The sequence below is a fragment of the Nilaparvata lugens genome, chromosome 6 (assembly GCF_014356525.2).
Source record: "Nilaparvata lugens isolate BPH chromosome 6, ASM1435652v1, whole genome shotgun sequence".
NCBI lineage: Eukaryota > Metazoa > Arthropoda > Insecta > Hemiptera > Delphacidae > Nilaparvata > Nilaparvata lugens.
The window spans coordinates 39653981-39676969 of record NC_052509.1 but is presented as its reverse complement, the minus strand read 5'-3'; the positions used below and the strand labels follow the sequence as shown (position 1 = coordinate 39676969).

The 22989-nt window shown below is 33.1% G+C and overlaps 3 protein-coding genes across 6 annotated transcripts in view; 1 reads left to right on the top strand and 2 right to left on the bottom strand.

The window, feature by feature from the left end:
* LOC111045382 (high affinity cAMP-specific 3',5'-cyclic phosphodiesterase 7A) overlaps positions 1-3545 on the bottom strand; it is a 319448-nt gene extending 315903 nt beyond the window's left edge. For 2 of the 4 annotated variants that reach the window (XM_039430776.1, XM_039430778.1), the window contains exon 1: positions 3185-3539. The gene's annotated coding sequence lies outside the window, so the exon portion shown is untranslated. Of the gene's footprint in view, positions 1-3184 lie in introns of all 4 variants that reach the window. The other 2 variants (XM_039430779.1, XM_039430781.1) reach the window with 2 other exon arrangements.
* A 253-nt stretch (positions 3546-3798) lies between these two features.
* Positions 3799-10639, top strand: LOC111055178 (UDP-galactose translocator). The gene is made up of 2 exons (XM_022342346.2): positions 3799-4094; positions 9071-10639. The coding sequence occupies exon 2, from the start codon at positions 9505-9507 to the stop codon at positions 10525-10527; it is 1023 nt and encodes a 340-aa protein (XP_022198038.1). The 5' UTR covers positions 3799-4094; positions 9071-9504; the 3' UTR covers positions 10528-10639.
* A 2131-nt stretch (positions 10640-12770) lies between these two features.
* LOC111055188 (transferrin) overlaps positions 12771-22989 on the bottom strand; it is a 54502-nt gene continuing 44283 nt past the window's right edge. The window contains exons 10-15 of the mRNA XM_039431453.1: positions 21717-21902; positions 18285-18310; positions 17712-17837; positions 16828-16943; positions 15592-15753; positions 12771-13006 (exon numbers count right to left, since the gene is read on the bottom strand). Coding sequence (XP_039287387.1) covers positions 12794-13006; positions 15592-15753; positions 16828-16943; positions 17712-17837; positions 18285-18310; positions 21717-21902 — 829 coding nt within the window. The 3' untranslated portion in view covers positions 12771-12793. The remainder of the gene's footprint in view (positions 13007-15591; positions 15754-16827; positions 16944-17711; positions 17838-18284; positions 18311-21716; positions 21903-22989) is intronic.

The following is a 22989-nucleotide window of genomic DNA, read 5'->3' as shown; positions in this document are numbered from 1 at the left end:
TTTCTCAAGTAGATTACACTATTTATCGCCGCGCGTTCAAGTTCTTCTTTATTGCCTTGCTAATTTATTGCCGTAGGTATCGATTCACCAGTCACCAATGCCCGTTACAACTATTGCAAGTCCACCGCATTACAGAGCTGAATGTCGTTTGTTGCGCTGCGCACGTTCATGCGCTAACTAATAAACTTATAACGGCAGTAAATTAATAAATTCTCTTCAGAGGAAAGTGCTTTTAAAGCGATAATAACTATTTAACGACTGCTAATTAGGAGTGATCGACCTACTTTCATAGCAGCATACTATGGTTAAAATTGTTGAACTACAATAATGATATATTATCATACAGTTCCCACGATGAACAGTTTCAAATTGCAAGAGCTTGAAGCTTAGCACTCACTATTGACTCGGGAAGAGTGAGGGGAATATTTTAATCTATATATATAAAAGCGAAATGGCACTCACTCACTCACTGACTGACTGACTGAGTGACTCACTCACTCGCAGAACTAAAAATCTACCGGACCAAAAACGTTCAAATTTGGTAGGTATGCTCAGTTGACCCTTTAGAGGCGCACTAAGAAATCTTTTGGCAATATTTTAACTGTAAGGGTGGTTTTTAAGGGTTTAAAGTTCGTCTTTTAGCATGTAGCCTATATTCTTCTTATTCTCTTAATTATAATTGAAAAAAGGCCATACCATATGTTATAGAACTATAATCTAGAGAGAGTACCTCTTCGAAACAGTTGTTAACAGGTAACTAAATTAATAATTTTGTCAGGTTGGCATTAAGTTGAGCTGACTTTGTTAGGTTGGCACCAAGTTGAAGATTGTAATGCACTTATCGCGGGAAAATTTATTGGGCACTGCTACTTCAATCGGAGCTATTCCTGGGAATATTATATTACTAGCCGTCAGGCTCGCTTCGCTTGCCATATCCGTTTAGCCAGACGTTTAGTCTGGACCCCCGACTGGATCGTCCTAACATATGATAAAAATGCTCAAATGAAAAATGCAGGCGAGCGAAGCGAGCCTGACGGCTAGTTATATTAATAAAATATTTTTATTATAGAATCAGAATTCATATCACATACGGTTTATAATATATACGATATCTATATCTAGCATATATATAGCGGCCCATTTATTCAGTGGCAAAACTGGAGGATGATCCATGAGATCTACTGCCAGACCAGAGTCTGAGGGGAGTTACCCCAAGATTCCTCGACACAGTCTATCCCAGAAAACGACGAAGAATTCAAGTTTAAATAAGCATCATACCGTTCTCGTTCCCCGCTTTCTTTCCTTTCACACGTATTGAATGTATAAACCATGAACTAATAAAAGAAAAGCCGATGATGTGCGAGCACAAACAATAAACTGCATGCTCCTGTGAAATAATAATTTTTATTGAAATAAAGTAGATTTTTGACAATATCTCAAGTCTCTTCAATTATGGAATCGTTCCACAACATCAATTTTCACTCTACAAAATTTATCTAGGAAAAGAAGGTAACAGTATTCAAACATTTGACAGAACATCAGTGACAGCTTGAATTCTATGATAGGGATGCAAAGGTTTTGCAGTCAATTACTAAAGGGAGTTATCATTCATGATCATGTTCTAACTTTTTCCCATAAACCCTAAATTATTGATCAGAAACTGAATGAAGACTTGAAATGGAACAGCAAACAACAAGTTGCACGTTTCGAGTGGCGTACGTAGACGCAACACCACTACAGAAAACAGCCAGTTAAGGTCAAATAGCTGAGTTTACAAATCCAGTTACTATACAAAATATCACTAGATGTCATCATGTAAATATGGTCTGATTAATTGATCGCTAGTTTTTCGGTGCGGGAGCCAATTGCGCATGCCTGGCTGCTGTGTTCCTTAAACTGGCTGGTTGACTCAAATAGGTGGATACAGCCATAGAGAAAAGATAGTGTAAGTATCACTTATCTCTGATAGCTGGTTGATCAAATGTTATTGATATGCATGGCATCATCATGATGCTGTGGAAGGGGTAAATTGATTCAGGGATCAACTTGTGAGACCGTGACTGTAGTTGAAACTAAACGAGTAATTATATCGCGACTCATACCAGCTGAGACTTTCAGCCTCTAATTATATTTTTTGAAACCAACTCTTCGTCACCCTCACTCACACCGCACTATTGTGTAAAATGTGCAAATAATTTTAAATGAATAAAAATTAGGCAAAATAAAAATGTATTTGCTAAAACACATTTTTACTAAACACTTTTTATTTAACAAAAATATTCATAATTAATGGACAAAATATAAATGTCAGTCGTTAATCTTGAACTGCAAGATGATTAGCCTACGCCATATCATTTGGGTTAAAAACCAAAACCATAGAATGCACATAGATTATTAAAGCATAATCTTCATTTTTTCTTCCTACTCCAAACGTCACATTGCCGCGATATTTTTATCTAAAACCTGTTCTTAATATGGGCTTCTAGACTGGATACAAGTATTCGAATATGAACAGTAGGCCTACATATAAATATAGAAAAACAATAAGAACCGTGATAAAAAGATAAAATTATAGTAGTTAGTAGAATTGAAGTAATTTAAAGAAAAGTAAATTGGCAGAAATTGTTTAACCAATCAACCTATTGTCAGAATAAATTGCATAATGATATTATTTTATAAAGCAACATTCATAATCATTGGCATTACACAAGGTATTTTACAGATAAGACATGCGCATAGTTTTTAAACTGCATAAAGAAGTTAAAAAATGCGTGAAAGTAAAAAAATAATTGCTTGGAGTATTATTCAATAATTTAGATTGAATTGGTACTTAGTGATAAAAATATAAAGTAGCAGCTTGATACTATAATTTCTTAGAAATTCCAAAATAAGATGTACGCTACTCAAATGCTAGGTACAGTACCGTAACAATGCAAAATCTACTTTCTACTTGGTGCAATTTAAGCTGGGATTACACAAAAGTTATTAACAAAATGTTAATAACTTAATCCTTATAGATTCTATTAGATTGAACGGAACTTGACAAACACATAAATGTTGATCATATGTATGATAAGATATGTTCAAGCTAATAGAGTCTATAAGGAATGAGTTATTAACATTTTGTTATTAACTTTGGTGTAAACGCAGCTTTACAGTGTTCTTTTTAGAATGATAACCTTACCTCAAGAAAAGCTGTTTCAATTCAAAATCGCTAATAAGAATGTCAATATCTACACGGTTTACAACAAAAAACACTACACATAACTAAATAATAATAATACTTGAAACCAGCACTAGAAAATGCAATCAATCAATTCGCATGGTAAACAGAGAATAGCATCAACGGAGTTAGTTAACTTCACAGGCAAAAATTAAACAATGACATAATATTGAAGAGACAAATTCTAACAAACCGGAGTCTATGATGAATCAATAATTGATTATATTTAAAAGAAAATATTGATCAAAGAAGTTTATTTATGATTTTGACAGACGATCATCAAGCATGCACGAGAACGCGTTGCCACAAACGAACAGCTGTCGGTGAGTGCGAGTGAGTGAGTTGCATCGTCTACTTTCCCCACAGCCTTTTCAATTGCATAGCTGTACAATAATCAATCTATAAATATGAATAAACTCAATCAACATTTCTGTCATCTGTTATAAAAGAAGCTCAAGATAGGAATGGAATTAATAAAAGGATGAAAATTTTTTTCTCAGCCTGCTATCTCAGCTCAAAATTCTTGAATTTATCAGACTGTATAATTTAGTATTAGGTTGGCGGCAATGTAGCACGATGTTGACATTAAATCAGCTGTGTGTGGCTGTCTGATTGTCTGTCTTCTGTGTTGTCACATCATATTAGACTGCTAGGATTACTGACTGAAAGAAAACTATCTAAATTTAAATATTTTATCATTCGTCTTTACAGTTTTTTCATTGAAATACTCAATCAGGTTGTTATGGAAATGCTGTCAAATAGTGACAACTTATTTCTTAACAAATGCGAATAGATGCTTCAGTTGCTGTTCTGTTTTGCACATTCTCTCATGGTATACCGGAATAGTTGAGGCTATCAAACATCCAGGGCGGTAAGTATTTTTTGTATAGTTTTTATTTAAAATAACTTATAAATAGAGGACAGTTCCATATATGGTTTTCCCATTATTGATATTGAAAATATCAAATGTAACACAATTATACAATAACTGTAGCCTATATACTGTATTTTGTATAATACTCAAATACATGCCATTTGAAAAAGCCTACCCTTCCACACCTAAACTTCTACCTTTTAAAAATTTAGATGGGTGATTTGATGTTTTGTTTTATCGATAATTCTATTATAATTAATAGGGACATCAGATACGGAACTGTACCCTTGAAATATTTTATTCTGTTTGATTTTCTCTATGGTATTTATTCAACATTTTTTCATTGCATTTTACCTTGCTATTTCATTAACATGCATAAACCTAAGCATTAAATTATAAAAAAATATTTATTGTTGAATGAATATGCCTTTATAGTCATAGCACATCTGGAGGTGCATTAAGATATTATGACACATAAAAATTTATATCAAATCTTTCTTGGAATTTAAGCATTATTACGTCTTATAAATCTATTTGGTTTTAGAGTTGAAGGATTAAAAGTGAATTTAATAACATTTTTGATAAATTAAAAAAAGTTTAACTTTTATTAACTTATTACTTCTCCCATAATTATGGGGTATTTTAATGAGTAAGATTCTTATATCAAAATAACGAGAAGAATGTCTTCTTTCTATTGGTGTCTATTATTTTCTTGCCGTTTTGCTTATTTTATTATAAGAAATATTTTTGGGAATGCTGTCTTGGGTATTTTTTCAACACATGATTACGATGTAAATGATGTCATGATTTGGGAGTCTGATGGTAGCAAGCATTCAAAAGACACATCAGTGTTAAATGTTGAGTCGGGCTTAAACCACAAACTCAAGTTCTGTCGTAAATTTGTCTAACTCTTTAAATAAGGATGATACGAAGAGATTTATACCATATCCAAGTCTGAACCTTTAAAAAGTCATTAGATACACTACAGGTTTGGTATATGACAGAAAAACGTGTTTTCCGCTACAAACTGATCCTTTCTTTTTTCCAATGATGTCGTGGAATGGCTATGGAAAATGGACTTACAGCCCTCAACTATAGCCTATGTAATTTTCAAGCTCTGGTAATATTCTACAACACTGTCAATATTATTAATGAATGTCTACTGCAAATGAATTAACAGTGTAGAAAGTGTAATTTTGTCCCCGAAAAATGTATGTTTCAAGCTAGGTCTATTGAAGCTTTCAATAATCTCGGAAAGAGTTCTTTTAATGAAATAAATCTCTGAAATATAGTTTGCGTGATTCTGAATACTATGGTGGTAGAATCAATCCGATATATCTCGCTATAACTGAATAGCATTTGATGTAAAAATTCTTATTCCTTTTTCTTCATCAAAGACCAGTGAACTGGATAGATGGCGTCATGAATTTACTTTTAAGATGGCAGGTCAGGCTATGTTGTCCTTGTGTGCATAGAAATATTCACTCATGGTGTAGAATGGGTTATTCTTCAGCCACGTCACTATTTTAATTTTGAAGTCACTTCCTTGCAGATTGCTCACATTGACAGGTAGATGGTTGAACAAGCGAAGGGCAAAAATGGGTCGACAGTGTTTGTTGTTACTAGTTGTGCAGCGTGGAATATCCATTGCCTTGTATTATGTAGGTGGGCTAAGATGCGATTTGTGCGGACTTGACTGCTCTCGGTGTCCTTACGCATGCAGCAAACTGAACTGAGTATGTTGGCACTGGTTGTAGGATGCCCGCCCGCCCAGTCAAACAAACATACAAACACAGTAATCACCATACCCCACTCATGTCATTACTCCAAGTGCCTTTTTCTGGAGCATCAGCACACTCTTGCAGCCGCCGCATGTCCCCACAGTAAAAGTCCATAAAGAAGATGGGAATGGAAGAGAGCATGATAGACCATGATCAAGTCCTTCCGGCTGAGAAGGGTCCTCAGTCTGCGCAAAAGATAGACCACCCTAACTGTTTGGCACTGCTAAAAACTCTCTGTGTGTCTAATTCTGCCTGTTCTACCGTCTGCCCCCTTGAGTAGACTGTGGTGTCATCTGCGAACATAAGGACAGGTCCAATGAGTCAAAGGTCATTGATCGCGACCAGGAAGAGTAGACGGCCCATCACTGATCCCTGCGGCACGCCATGATCCACCCTTATGGGCTGGGAGAAAGCACCACCAATGGACACAACTTGTTTCCTTCCAGCTAAGTAGGAGATGAGTGTCAACAAGACATTACCACACAGTCCAATACTCTCAAGCTTCTTCAGAAGGATCCCATGAGGTACACAATCAAAAGCCTTGCTTAGATCTGCTAGGACCAGATGCACATAATCCCTCCTCTCAAAGGCCTCAACAATGCAGTCAATCATCCCTGAGACAGCCGTAACCGTTGACCTTCCACGTCTAAAGCCATGCTGAGCATCTGAGACACAGGTGGTTTTCTTCAAAGTGGGACACCAGTTGCTCCTTCATTAGGGTCTCAAGCACCTTAACCATCACAGGAATGATTGATATAGGTTGATAGTTCTTCATAGACTCAGGGTCTCCCTTCTTGTAGACTGGTATTGTGCGTGACAACTTCAGGGCATCAGGGAAATAGCCATGACTCAAACAAACGTCAAGCACATGAGACAAGGGCACATCAATCTTGTCTGCAACAAACCTCATCACACCAACTGTGACTCCATATATATATATATATATATATATATATATATATATATATATATATATATATATATATATAATGTCAGGGCTAGGAGAGTTTTTGAATCTGTTTATAACTCGAACAACATCTGAGGGCCTAATTTTCTTCCACATTTCAAGTCGTGGATTGTTGCTGCTGCAGCGCGGAGCATTATAAGGCACATCATCCATTGTCTCAACAATCCTTTCCACCTCTCCAATGAAAAAGCCATTAAACTCATCTGTTGTTTCTTTACATTTGGGCCTTGAGCTGACTTTGGATAAATGATTCACAAGGTCCCAGGCAGCTTTACAGGGATTAGCTGCAGATTCAATTCTGTTCATGTTGGCTGCTTTTCTTGCAGCATCAATCTCAGCTCGATATATTTTCTTAGCTCTCAAGTACTGACTGCGTAGATGGAGTCTATCCTCTTCATCATTGCTGAGCCGAACCCTAGCATGCAATGCTACTGTCAATTATGGCTGTCATATTTATTATATTGAATATTTCGATGTTTACTTCATCAATACTATTATTCCACTTGTTGTAACGAAAAGATTGAGACCATTTGCAAGTCTTCATCAAGAAGTAGTCATGTAAAATCAGTCATATAGTTATAGCTTGTTACCTCATGCATAACGGAAAAGCGAACCTACTAGAAATATTGCAAGGTTTCCTTTGGAGTGTACTGGAGAACACATTTCTGAACTTCATTTTTCTGGAAGTAATTTTTGACATACATTGCTAAAAAACATATAATTTCATATTGAAATTCTCAGTCAATGTGAAGAACATAACTTAGTAGAAGAAAAACATTTTTTCAATTCCATCAAAAAAATTAAATTTCCTTTAAACGCTTCAACCCTGAAAGTTTTCTAGAACTACTGGAAAATCTGATATTCTACATACGATTCGTTGGTTAAATTAGAATTAAATTTATAAGAAGTCGAAATTTGGCAACGCTGTTATTTATTTGGATGGAGTGCAAAGTCATACTTTATACAAACTATAGATGCGGATTTGGTAAAATTTAAAAATGAAATTTCCCTTTTTTGCTGAAGGCACTGCCTATTAGAAAATCTTTTAGAATTGGTAAACTGCAATTACACTAAAATTGCCACCGTTTACTAAATTGTTTGTACAAAAAGTTAAATTATCTTGACTAAATAAAATACAATGTTAAAGAGCTTTACTCAACGAGAAGTATTCTTTTCTGTTAATTATCTTGTCATTACCGTATCACTGCAGCTTCATACGTACTGCAGCTCTTTCAACGTATAACAATAACTTATAAAAACAGCAAAGAGTAAACACACAACAGAATAATTACAACGAATAGGATTATTACTATAAATCATAATGGTCAATAGAGCAATAATAACTAATTCTGCACCTAGAAATTATTGCCCATTAATGCTCAGATCTGAATATAATACTCAAGTGATTATTCAGTTTCAAAATTAATTAGGAAAAATTGTTACATGATGAAAATCATTCATTATACAAAATCATTACATTAATACAATCTTTGACAATATTGCCTTCAATTTATTTTTTAATTTTCTATAGATGGAGGTAGAATATTATATATTTTGTTGGTGCATAAAGAAAAGTTTTTCGAGTCCCAATGTAATTAAACCTGATCAAACCTAAAGCATTCCTATTTCTCACTTTGTACAGTAGGCTGTTCCTTACTTTTCGTCGATGTACAGTAGGCTCTGGAAAAACAGAAAGTAGAGGAGCTGGCATTATTCCAAGATTAACAAATTTTTTCTCTACAATGAGATCGGGAAGGGAGTCCACAAATCAGATTTATTCTTGATTTTTTTGCATTCTCGGTAACTTTAAACTTGAGGACTTATGAACCCAAAGTAAGGTCACTCGACTTGAATTGCTATAATGCAAATAGTAGATCTCCTCAGCACATGAGAACTCACACATAGTCTCACTCTTCATATCAGAAATATTCCTTTGCTGATCTTTGATTCAATTTTCATTGCGTTTCTTTCCCATACCAGACTCATCAATCATGAAACCTAGGAAATTCACACATTGTCTTACGACCTCTGTACTATCACTTCCGATGTAATCTATTCCTTAATCTTCAATTTTGCCTTCATTGATTTGTAAAATATTAATCCCACAACTAACTTATTAGCATTTGGAATAAAATCAGCTAATTTGATGAACACCAGTAATTCTCTAATTGATCATTTCCATTATACCAAACAACATTACTAAATTGTGTCATTCTCCATTTCAGGAGCAACCAGGATAGAATGGAAAGAGTAATGGCATTGAAGACTACCGTACTGGATGAGCAACACTGAACCTCTGAGTCACCACAGATATATCTAGTGTCCAATCTGGATCAACTTCGGAGTTCCATTAACAGCAAAACTACTTCCCACACTATTCCAAGTGAAAATGTGTTACACTTTTACTGTCAAATAGTTGAAAAACTTTTGAGATATGCATTTAAAATTCATTGAATTAAATCATGCTAGTCTGAAAGTAACAATCTCTAGACTGATATAAGGTTTCAACTAGCAGCTTCTTTGAAATCAATTTTTTTAGTAAGACTTTTAATGTAAGTTAGCTTATCAACTCATGTTAATGAGTAGTAAATGTTAACTGTGTAGTAGTTGAAAGTGTTTGAGTAGTGTCAACTATTTCGTTATTGTAAGTTTTTGCAAGATGACAGTTGATCATACAGTAACCATGAATGCCAGGAAGTTAAGATTTCTGAAAGTGACCAGCTTGGTTGTGCTGACTTTGCAAAACTCCATTCTGGGTCTGAGTATGCGTTACGCTCGAACTCGACCGGGAGAACTATTCCTCTCTTCTACCGCCGTTCTTATGTCAGAACTCACCAAACTTGTCCTTTGTCTTGTGTTCGTTTTCTTCGAAGAGGAGAAAAACTATGAACGCTGGCTGAATAAGTTACACAGCATCATTATCAAACAACCGATGGATACGCTCAAAGTTTGCATTCCGTCTTTTGTTTATATTTTGCAGAACAATTTATTGTATGTATCCGCTTCACATTTGGACGCAGCTACTTATCAGGTTACTTATCAGTTGAAAATTTTGACAACGGCTGTATTCGCTGTGGTGATGCTTAAACGTACTCTACCCCTACAACAGTGGGTGGCTCTCATAGTGCTAGTGTTGGGCATAGTTCTAGTTCAACTAGCCAGCTCTTCTGATTCGACTTCTCGCAGTAGTGATTTGGAGCAGAATCGATTGAAGGGGTTCGCTGCCGCTCTTACAGCTTGCATGCTATCTGGCTTTGCTGGAATTTATTTTGAAATGATACTCAAGGGTTCCAACATTTCAATTTGGATGAGAAACGTGCAGCTGAGTCTCCTTTCGTTGCCCATAGGAATGATAACGTGTTTTGTGAGTGACTATGAGAAAATACTGAGCCATGGCTTTTTCGTCGGCTATGACCTGTTTGTGATTTATCTAATCTACCTTCAAGCGATTGGAGGATTAGTGGTGGCAGTTGTCGTCAAGTACGCTGACAACATACTCAAAGGTTTCGCCACATCCTTGGCAATTGTCCTGTCAAGTGTCGGTTCCATCTATTTATTCGATTTCAGTCTATCTTATCAGTTCATTCTGGGCTCAGTCCTTGTCATGGTCTCTATTCTGCTGTATAATGTCAGTCCATCTAAGAAAGTGCAACGACCTACTAGTGACGTAGGCAAAGTTTAAATCTTATAGATTTTTGTAATTTAATATTTATTAACTGATAGATTATTATTATTTATTGATGAAATTGTCTTGAACGTCACAATAACTGAATAAATTTTATATGTTTTTTCTAGACGCTGTATTATTTTAAGTTCCTTGTGTATAGTGAATTCATTATAATTGTAAAATTATAATCTAGTTGCCTAAATACTCAAGATAATTTTCTAGAGCCGTCACTGAAACATTTTATAACTGAATCGCTAAAACCCAGCAAGGAAGTTGGGCTTCCTTGAATATTTCGATTTCCTCTTGAATATAAAATACTTGTTTGTATCAAGTACACAATTGAGTTCAGGGTATCATTTTCAAACAATATTCTATATTTATTCATTTTTCTACATCAATCCTGGGAATATTAATTGAAAGAATATTGAATTCAGTGGCCTTCTCCAAAAGTTTTGAACGTATGATTCAGTCAAACTGTGTGACGTCCATACTCTTCATAACACATTAATTAGATGGGTACTCTATCCACTTAATTGCTAGAATACTGATTTATGATTTTTTTTTGAAATTGAAATTTATTCACAACACTGACATGTTTTACAAATATTTTTACAATGCAATTATTATAAAGAAACAGTATCATGATGGAAAAAAGAAAAGAACTTCAGTAGCTCAACAGCTGTGGTTGAAGTTCTACTCTATTGTTATTGTACATAATAATATGAACGAGACAGTCACTTGATTTTGATAACTAAAAAAAAAGAATAAATCTTTGTCAATTTCACACAAACAGAATTAGAGCAATAGTAAAAACAAAAAAATATATAAAAACTGAAAAAACAAATAAAATATAATTTCCTGAAGTACCTTATTTAAATTTTAACAATTGAGTCTAAAACCAGTCAAATTGAGCATCAGTAAAGTGACAAATAAAGGCAAAAGTTGAATTTAGTACAAAATTGTTTAAAATACTACAAGGAAATACTAAAGGAAAAATAATATTCAATAAAACTGATATACGCGGGAAAAAATAGATTTCTCTATAACGATTAGATTTCTGACTATAGAGTTGCTCATTACTGGAAAATACAAAATCTCAATGTGTCAACATTTTTATACATACAGCTTACAGGTCAATCCCAATAAATAACAATCAACCCCTGCCATACAGAAAGTACACATTACAGTAACTAGGCTATATTACCCAGTTATAGTTAGATTAGGTTTTGGGACACCGAGCTTCGCTCGTTATTTATTTATTGACTTTTGATAAACCAAACACAATTCTTTAAAATGATTGGGGAAGTACTAACAGCACAGCCCAAAACTGTTTCTTTCCCGAATTTTGATTTATACACTATAAATAGTCCAGAAAGTAGCTTATGTTCCATACACTTGAATTCAGGTTCAATTTTCTGTTCAAACATTTGAAAACAGAAAATTTATAATTTATATTATATACAAACCAAAAATTGAATAACAAAATAACACTCACTAATCACTTGAAATTGTCAAATAATGATCAACTTTGAAAATTATGATATACTCTAGTTTAGGAGGATTATCATGTCATGTCAACAAATCAGATTATGTTGATCAAATTGTCTAGCTAGATAAAATTTCTCGCTGATTGATTATGATTACACAGCTGGAAATAATTCTGTCTCTCTCCCACACAGGCACACGCATCTTCTGTTATCGAGAGACAATGAAATTATCATCTGTTTTCCAAGGATGAATTATCCTTTTAATGTCGTTCAGCAAGTTTTCCAAAGAATGAGACCTAGTGCAATCGAATCTTTATATCATAAACCTACTATGTTCCAAATTTCTTGAAAATCGTTAGAGCCGTTTTCGAGATCCGTAAAACATAAATAACCAGATATAAAAATAAACATATATATATACATAAATTGCTCGCTTAATATAATAGGATTATATAGTTACTGTAGTACACATAAAGTATGTATGCTTATTATGAAAATGCTACTAACTGCTACCCAACTAAATTTATAATTTAGTAAACCTCCCTCAGTTGATGCAATTACTGTTTGAAAGATTACATTAAGAAATATTTTTGTCATAAATATGTTTTCAAACCAATTTTTAGAAATTCTTATATTTATTATGTTGAAATAATGTAATGCCATCTTCTTGATACTGTGATCAATTGAGTCAACGTTTTCAAACCGTATAAAATCATAATTATATTTTATGGAAATTAAAAAATCAGTTTTTATATAAAAAAATTGAACACGTCGATATTATCACATATTTTATTTCACGAGTTTGTGAAAACCATCAATAACGTTACAGTGGTATAGACTGTTAATAAATATCTAAAACTTATTGCTGCTCTCAATGGAATACTGTTAGATTTAAATTGGTCCAATTGACAATGCAAGAGCTCCTTGATTTGGGACTCATAGCTCACGGCCAATGCATGTGTTTTCCTCAAATAGGAATCTGCCAGCTCCAGGCTATCCCCAGACATCTGAAATTTGAATGTTATCAATAAAATATACAAGAGGAAATATTAAAAATAATCTCCGAATTTTACATTGTCAACGAAATTATTTTATTTATTCAGAATACATTACATGAAAAAAGTACAACTCGAAGAGGTTTACAGCTTAACGCCAAAACAAACCTCATTTAAACAAAAAGTATGACACAAATGATTTAGAAATAATATTATTAAGAACTTAAAATTAAAAAGCAAAACAAAACTAGATAAAGAAAACAGAAAATAGTTGCTTAGAGAAAAACTGATTAAGAAATAAGAACTTGATATTAAAAATTAAGATAAACTTGATTAAGAAAACAGAAAAAAATTGCTTATGAGAAGATAAGATAGTTAGAAAAAAGTTGATTATAAATAAGAACTACATTTTAAAAAACTTAATGAAGAAAACGAAAAATTTGATAAAAAAAAGAACGGGGGAAAAATAAAAGGAAGAATATATTGAAGGTCTGCAAAATAATGTGACAGTTAAAATTGAAGCGCTTGCATAGATTTAAAACAAAATTTGCGTAAATTATCACCAAATGGGTCCAGAATCGGGTTTTAACTATTGTACAGGCGCAATGTTCTTTGAAGGAAACAATTTGTATGTTGCACTGTTCTAGATCTTTATATTGCAAATAACATGTTTAAAGTTTAAACGTGATCTGTTTAATGGAACAAAGAAGTACATGTATTGAACAAAATTAGGAACATCAATCTGAGTATTAAGAATTTTATGGAGCACAATTAGTGATAAATAGTCACGTCTTTTACTCAAAGACATTATTTGAAAAGTGCTTCTCAGATCACGCATAGACTGATCATATGGACAATAAATATAATGTTTTTTATAAAATAAATATCTAAGAAATCTATTCTGTATGCGTTCAACACAGTTTACAAAAGAATTCTGATATGGATTCCAAATCACAGCACAGTACTCTAATCGACTTCTCACCAAAGATTAGTAGAGCATTTTTATAAGCCCAATATCTGTGAAATGTCTAACATTTCTTATCAAAAAGCCTAACATCTTATTGGAACTTTTAACAACATAATTAACATGCTCCTTGAAATTGAGGGTGGAGTCAATGAAAATGCCCAAATCCTTCATTAAATAAACTCTTTAAAGTTGTTTACCCTGCATTGAGTAGCTGAAAACTTCCGGCGTCCGCTGCCTTGTGAAAATAATGTATTTGCACTTCTGTATATTGAGTACCAGTTTATTTCTCAGTCTCAAATCATGTATTCTATCTAAGTCTTGTTGTAATAACTCAGTGTCTCGACAGTCATTTATGGCGCGATAAATTTTGACATCATCTGCATATATTAGGCAGTTGCTATTTTTTACACATGAAGAAATGTCATTAATTAAGTGTAGAAATATGAGCGGCCCCAAGTTGCTACCCTGAGGTACTCCTGAATTACTAGAAAATGTCACTGTTCTATAATGTTGTTAAAGAGTACAAAAAACAATCGATCAAGTAGGTATGAATGGAAAAAGGCTACCGATTCAGACCTGAATCCTAAGGCAAATATTTTCTGTAAAAGGATTTTGTGGTCTACTTTATCGAAGGCTTTAGAAAAATCAAGGTAAATGGTATCAGTACGTGAGCCTCTATCAAGGTTTGCAGAAACAAAATTAGTAAACAATAGAAGATTGCTAACTGTTGAACGTTTAGTCAGGAAACCATGTTGATTTCCAGATATTATTGGTTTAAAATGATTATAGAGCGTTGAAGAAAACAAAAGCAATATTGCATGTAGTCATATTTATATGACAATGAATAATATTATCATATTCATTATGACAATATTGCATGGAGTAGTTTGGATCATTGTCGTTTATTTTCTCAAGATAATAACTTTAATTTCTCTTAATATATTACTTGATATCACCTTATTTTTTAACAATTGCTTATTTTTTATGTCTTGACACGATTACACTTATTTTTAGATCAACATATAACAAAATTATGAAACGAACATTGAACAAACACAAATTAATAAAAATTTCAAATAGCTCCTGTTCTAGCATATTAATGGGTCACGTTCATGACTGAATATTATCAAGCCCCACCAGCAGTGTCACCTAGTTGCTTGTCTCAGCATTCAATTTTTGATAATTAATTTTTATTGCATCGGTTTATTAGTCTTGTTCATTATAGATATTTTCCCCATGGAATTGCAAAAACCATCACCATATTAAAGACTAGGTATCTTTCAATTCATTGCGGCGACAAACCTTTTCACTTCCCAAAAGCAAACTCATATAAACCCGTAAAATAGAAAAAGCATCACACCAACAGTATTAATGAAATACCGAATACGGTATATTCACGTTTTCATAATCAAATTATAAAATACTTTTGAATGCGATAACGTTAACTAATTCATTCACAACCTCCCATGTAGGCACCATTTTCAATATAAATTTTTCGCTTTGTACCAGACAAAAATTATATTCTACCCACAATCTACACGACGTTCTAGCTGACATTTTCTACGGTCAGACTACATCAGATGAGTGAAATACAGTATCTTCATAATTGAGAAAATTGAATGGAAATTACCTGGAAAATGTCATCCTTGCTATCGAATCCCGCAAACATATCAAAAGCAAAAGGAGAACTTCCAATAATTTTGTGCCGTTCTCCAAAAAGTGTGTCAAGGTTCTTGAAAGTTGATATGATGTCTTCTTTTCTTGTTGAAGATAGCTTGGGATTAACTAGAATCTGAAACAACAGATAGTTCGAATTATGTTTTTAAAAAATATGGACTAAACATATCTAACGTTGCATTACTCAAAGACTACTAATGTATAGTAAAATTCATAGAGTCAAATAATGATTGTAGTGTCTGATTGAATTTTGTCTTGAAGATTTATCAGAGATGAAGAAGAATATTAGAGCATGAAAATATCAAGAAGTCAAGGGCGAAGAGTTACACAGACTGAGGATCGATAATAAGCTGTTTGAGGGGGTGGAAAATTTCAATTTTCTAGGGGTCGAATTGATTAATCAAAATATTTTTATCATTGCGAATGATGTCCACATGAGATTTATGCTTGTGCGTGGGTTATGGGAAGTGCGAGAGTGAGTTATGAGATGATCAAACGTCCATGCCTATTCGATGGGATTCGGCGGGATTCGAACCCGCGACCAGGTAGCACTAGTAGACTGAAAGTTGCAACGCCTTAGTCAACTCAGCTTTTTGGCCGGCACCAAAATATGATGAGACCAGTATAAATTGAAGAATACTTTCAAGAAAAAGAGCATATCACAGCAACATGACGCTTCTGAAGAACAGACTCATCAGTAGAAGTACCATACTTGAAATTTATGAATCCCTAATAGGACATGTAGTTACCTACAGCTCTGTATCGTGAACTTTGTCTAAGGAAGACAATCACAACTTGAGTATTTTGGATACAACTTGGTACTTGGAAATATTTATGGTCCCGTTAAAGAAGGAGAAGAGGGGAGAAAAATAACTAATGATGAACTTGAAACATTGAGGCCGTAGTACGCTTTATAAAGGCACAGAGACTGAGATGGTTCGGACATGTTTACATGATGAATGAAAACAGAATGCCAAAAATATTGGTTAAAGAGAAGCTTTACTGGAGAAGGATAATGGGCAGACCGAGAATACGATGAAAAAATGAGATCAGAGATCATTTAGTGAGGATGGAGAAGATTGATTGAATACAGAGAGCCTTAGAGGAATGTTGCTTATACTATTTTCATCTCATCAGAAGCATAAATTAGATAAGAAAACTTGGAGTAAATTATCAAATTGACACTCACCTGGCCCATAGTTGTCCATGTAAGAAAGCAGGGTTTCTCTTGTAATCTATTATCCTCACATAGCCATTGGAATCTTGTACCTATCTGTTTTCTAATAAATTCTGTGAACATGTCATCTGAAAAACAAATATTCAAAGAAGACGAATTATTCCACTATTTTAGAATTTGAAATTATACAAAATAATCAATAAATGGAAATTTAAAATTCAACTGACGATGAGTATTTAAACTCAAGTTTTGTATCTGTAATAAGACTGATCAAGCAATACAATTCTTATACTGTACATGAAAAGAATTTTCAAAACTAATGATATTCTTTGTGTGATCTCTTAATTAGACCAGTTTTTAGGTCCGAAAACAAAATGTCGCGTTCAATACGAGATATAGGATTCCTATAGAGGTTTATCCGTCTCTTATTTTAATTAGGCAAGAAAATAAAACATAAATGAATCAACACTGAGTTCAAAAAAGAAAGCTAAACAATTTAATATGGTTTTATTGGATCGTTGATCGTTGGATCGGTGAAACTATGAAGGCATGAATGAATCATGATGTTTTTGAGTTTGTTTTGCAAGTGAATTATCAAAGCAAGGGGTGTTTTGTGCTATAGAGTCAGTCTAATATAATTATTTTTAAATGATTTTTTTCACTCCATTCCTGATTCTCAATACTGTCTACCCATTCAAAATCATTATCCTTCAACTTTTAGAACAACAGTACATTTCAATTTAATTGAGAAATTTCACGATTTTTTAATTAACACTAGGACACTACTTGTACTCCTCCCTCGATTACTAATTTTTCAAGCCCTTCCTTATACGAAGATGTATTATTAAGAACTATTCATGAAATAGTGATAAGACGAAGTCTTGTTCCATACTTACAGGCCAATGCGAATTTTTTGACTGAGTCGACAGAAAGAATTGCTATCTGGCCTCCTCCTGAGATGAGGCAGTCCACAGCCTCCCTCTCGTTGCCTGCATGATTGTCTCCTGAAACTGAAAGAAATTCTCATCACTACTTTTATTCGAATTCGAAAACCATCTATTTATTAAATGATATCCTACACTAGGATATTGATAAATTTATTGGTAAAAAAGTTGGAACAAGCAAGAAGTGTAAATTATAAGAATATCGTTATAAAGGTTCAAGTCACCTACAGTAGCATATAATTAATTATATTACTATTAATTAGTAGAAAAGTTTCATTATTAACATCTTGCAGTAAAAAATATATAAGTTACACTCGTAGATACTACTGGGTCAGAGTTGTAAATCTTGATTTCTAATATAAAACTTACAATGAAATTATAGTCCAGACAATGAAGCATTGAAAATTTCACCCCCTACATTAAAGTTGCAGTAACAATGAAACGAAAACTTGGAATAGTGAGATAATACATAATTTAAAAGAGAATTTGATGCTCCACAAACCTACGATAAGCATTAATTTTTACGATGCATTTTTGGAGATTTATAAGTCCTGAACGAGCAAAAAATTGGATAAAAACCTGTTATTTTAACAATTAAACACCTTCAAGAGCGAATATCTCGGGAACTGTTGAGACTATCACAAAACTCCACTTTACAAAAGGTGTAGAGAATTTATCTAGCTTCATTTTTGAATAGTTATTTATGTCGGTTGAATGCATAGTTCCCAAGATAAGAGCCTCAACAAAGCTGCAAACTCAAAAATTGTGTTCAAAACATTCCCTCCAAATTCCTTTGTCAATTGGTTTATTGTAGCATAACTGGAGATTTCACACTCAAGAAAAAACAATCAAGAAGTGTAATTATAATTACAATGCATTAACTGTTGCTGCTGCAACAATTGTAGGGAAATGCCTGAACGTGTGAAACCATACATCAATTTGAAGAGAACTCAATGCTCTCTATAAGCGTATAATCAACTTGCATTTTTCCCATCAATATTTAAAATTTATAAGTGCAAACATATACAAAATTGCAGTGGAACGTGTTTTTTCAAAAATGTCACACCTTCAAGAGCGGATATCTCGAAAACTAGAGAAGATATAGAAAAAAAAGTGAAATGAATATTATAGGAAATTGTATGTGAGAAACCAAAAAATGGTAACTTTGAACCACATATTAAAAATACTACTTTACTATGACTTCAAAAATCTGGTCCGCCATCTTGGCTCCGACATTTTGAATGCAACTTTGTTTTTTGAATAGGAAGGTGGTCATGCGATACATTATTTCAATACGGAATTTCAAGGCAAAATGAATGGCGAAAACCGCACATCGATACCTCGAGCCGTTTGGAAGATATTCACATTATAAATCAATACCATGCAAATCAGAAATGAAATAGATAAGTGTTATTGATTAATAATGTGAATATCTTCGAAACGGTTTGAGCTATTGATGTGCGGTTTTAGTCATTCATTTTGTTTTGGAATTCCGTATTGAAATCATGTATCGCATGACCACCTTCATATTTAAAAATAAAGTTGCATTCAAAATGGCGGATCCAAGATGGCGGACCAGATTTTTGAAGTCATAGTAAAGTAGTATTTTCAATTTTAGTAGGATCCCCAATCACACCTTCCGTCAAATTACCTTTGTGTATGAGATATTAAGCCATTCTCGGACTTTTCACCTACTCTGTATACTGTATTTGGAGCAAAATTCAAATGAATCACATTTTTTGAATAGCATATCGAGAAAGAGTTTTTCACATCTACCGATACCAGTCAGGCATGTAACGTAGCATTCTCTGCAGGAATGGACTCTTCAATAATTTGTATATAAACTATCAGCTTCTGCCTACACTGATATTTAACAATGCAAATTATTTATAAAGGAACAGCCTAACCTACTTTTTAGGATTTGTTATCACCTAAATTTGGAAGAAAAAATAACACAAGGATTGTCGTAGTATTTCATCTTTCAATGTTTTCACAGTAATGAACAATGTAGTACACAGTAATGTACAATGTAGTCACAGTAATGTACAATGTAGTACACAGTAATGTACAATGTAGTACACAGTAATGTACAATGTAGTTCACAGTAATGAACAATGTAGTACACAATAATGTACAATGTAGTACACAGTAATGTACAATGTAGTACACAGTAATGTACAATGTAGTACACAGTAATGTACAACCAGTAAAAGAGAACCAGATTTTGTTTCTTGGAAGACCCGAAAGAGATTTAACAATGAGGAAGTAATTTTTCCATCTTGAATTTGAATTATTCATTTATCACATTGTGTACAAATACTTGACGTGAGAAAAGAAAAGACACAACTGGCTAATGTGCTAAACTGTCCCATTTCCAATTTATTCTATACTGTCCAAATTATAAAGTAACTTTCTTCCTCAAATTTCATAGCAATGTCATTTTCTATTTTTGTAGTTTAAGGCTGTGCAAAGGCTAAACATAAACTTTCTACTTGTGATATTTTTCCACGTTTTTCGATTTGTAAGCTATCAAAATGAAAAAGTTTTCTCAGGAAAACATTTTTTTTCTGATCATTACTTTTTGAGATATGAGCGCCTGAAGTTTAAATTTTTGGGACAGAACATTTCAAATTCGGTAAGAGACGAATCCATGAGATTTAGGGATTAGATTCTTCATTGTATTGTTGATCTAGTAAAACAAAAATTTTCTGAAAATATCAATTTTTAAGATAGTTATTCAATTTACTAAAAATAACTTTTAGTTGAGATATTTTTGGTAAATTGAATAACTTTTTCAAAAATTCATTTTTTCAGAAAATTTTTGTTTTACTAGATCAACAATACCATGAAGAATCCATCCTATAAATCTCATGGATTTATATCTTACCGAATTTCAAATGTTGTCCCAAAAATTCAAACTTCAGGCGCTCATATCTAAAAAAGTAATGATCAGAAAAAATGTTTTCCTGAGAAAACTTTTTTCATTTTGATAGCTTGATAATATACAAATCGAAAAAATTAGAAAAATATCACGAGTAGAAATTTTATTTTTAGCCTTTGCACAGCCTTAATTTGAATCAATCATTATTAATCGAAACAATCATATTGATTAAACATGTTTTGAAGCTAGAGCATAGGCATAATGTGATCCATAAATAACGTACGGTAACCCTCCTTACCCGTTACGACCCATAAGGATTGGCTTGGCAATCACTTTGACTTAGCATAGTGGGAGGTTTGTCTTGGAATAGCCAATATTTTGCATCAATATTGACAGAGGGGTGGACCCTCAGTAGATCAAGGTGATTTTACAAGAGAGGAAGCATATATTGAGGTCTACGTCAAAACAGATAGCTCTATAATTTTATACCTCTGCAACGTTGCCAGATCGCTTTTCAACAATTTAGAAAATAGAAATGTAGGACCTAATTAATTGAAAAATTATCTCAATTATGGAAATTTTGTTACCTATTGAATGAATCATTGGAAAATATATTTTCTTGTCGAATAAAATATAATTTATAATTTTTAACAATAATGAACAGTTAATCTCATCAGATATACCGGTATCAGCTATATTCTATAGAAGGCAATGGCAAGGCAGAGGAACGGCAACGCGGTTTTCCTATCTTTCTTCACTGCCATCATAACGTGGACCTCACTATAAACAATAGGCAAGCAGGCTATGCTTATTCTTAGCTTCTATTCAGTTGTATGAATTTTTGTTTTTCGCTTTTTGTATACAGTCTTTCATAAACTTTCTCATTATCATTCCATAAATAGATGAAATAATCTAAATAATAAGAACATGAAACAATAAAAACAAAACTTTCTATACTTTTAAAAAATACACGCAGTTATATTCCAATTTGCAATTTGAAATAATGAAAAATATAAACTTACCCCATGACAGAAATTGTACTGTATATATTTACATTTAATTAAACATAAACTAACAAGTTAATGGATGAACTTTTATTTGTTAACTTACCAACTCCATCCACACTTGTAAAACATGCTTTCTTTCCTTTCAAATCGGCTAGAGTTTGTATTCCGGCGGAAGTATCAACCAGAGCACCGTAGTACTTGAAATGGAGGTAATCGTGCACTGTTTCATACAGCAGTGGTGCTAGACCATAATCTCTGAAATATTCAATTCAGATGAATTATAAATACAATTAGAAGCAAACGAAAGATTATTACTATAACAAATTATTAAATAGCCTATAACTCTAAAAACTAGTCTATTTAGCTGAGACTGAAAATAGTGCTAGTCAATGTCGGCTGTTTTCAGGGCGAAACGAGGTCAAAACTGCGCAAACCAATACTAGGTCTATGGGAGGAGTCTATGAAATGGAACACTGCGAAAACAGGAGTAGCTCTATAAACTTTTTGGGAAAATCTTATTGTGAGCACATAGCCGATTGATAAAATACAATGCCTTTTGAATTCAGAGTATGATGATACCATACCTGGTTGGGATAACACCAAGTCAGCGCCTCTTAAAATTGAGTTTATTCGCCAGAGCATTCGATGCTTAAACAATAAACAAGACGGACTAGAAATATTTCTTGATTTAGAAAGGCCAGATCTTCTAGTTTTGACAGAACACGGTTTTAAAAAACATGGAGTTGAGTAGTTGTGAGGATATAGAAAATATGCGTCTGATAGATTTTTATTTCAGAGTGAAGAAGAGTTGTGAACCACCAGAGTTGTGTTATATTGTTGCTATATATCACAGTATACGCGGACGCGGCAATAAACAGCCCGGTAACATAGTTCAAAGAAATGTATGTGATTTTTGTATAGGGTTGCATTGAATTAGATTGTTCCATTTTAAATATAAATAAGGAAGTAGGTATACATACTCTTAGGTAAAAACACTTCACAATATGGGCTACTTTAGTACAAATTAATAAAAACAATATGAAAACTTGTAGTACCCTTTATTATTAAAAACTTTAAAATATTTTAACGACTAGTTTTAAATAATAAATTAATCATATGAGAATAAGCATATGTTCATAGTCTATTATATAATATTATCTTGTTTATTTATTTGCTACATTTCAACTTGAAAATTACCTAAGCTCAGTTCGAAACTAGTCGTTGAAATATTTTAAAGTTATTAATAATAATGGGTACTACAACAAGTTTTTATATTGTTTTCATTAATTTATACTCTAGGTATTATCGCTCTTCAAATGGTGACATAGGCTTGTTCTTCAAC

What these genes read in the sequence shown, in the direction of transcription:
- LOC111055178 (XM_022342346.2), top strand. Translation starts at nt 9,505, where the DNA reads ATGACAGTTGATCATACAGTAACCATGAATGCCAGGAAGTTAAGATTT.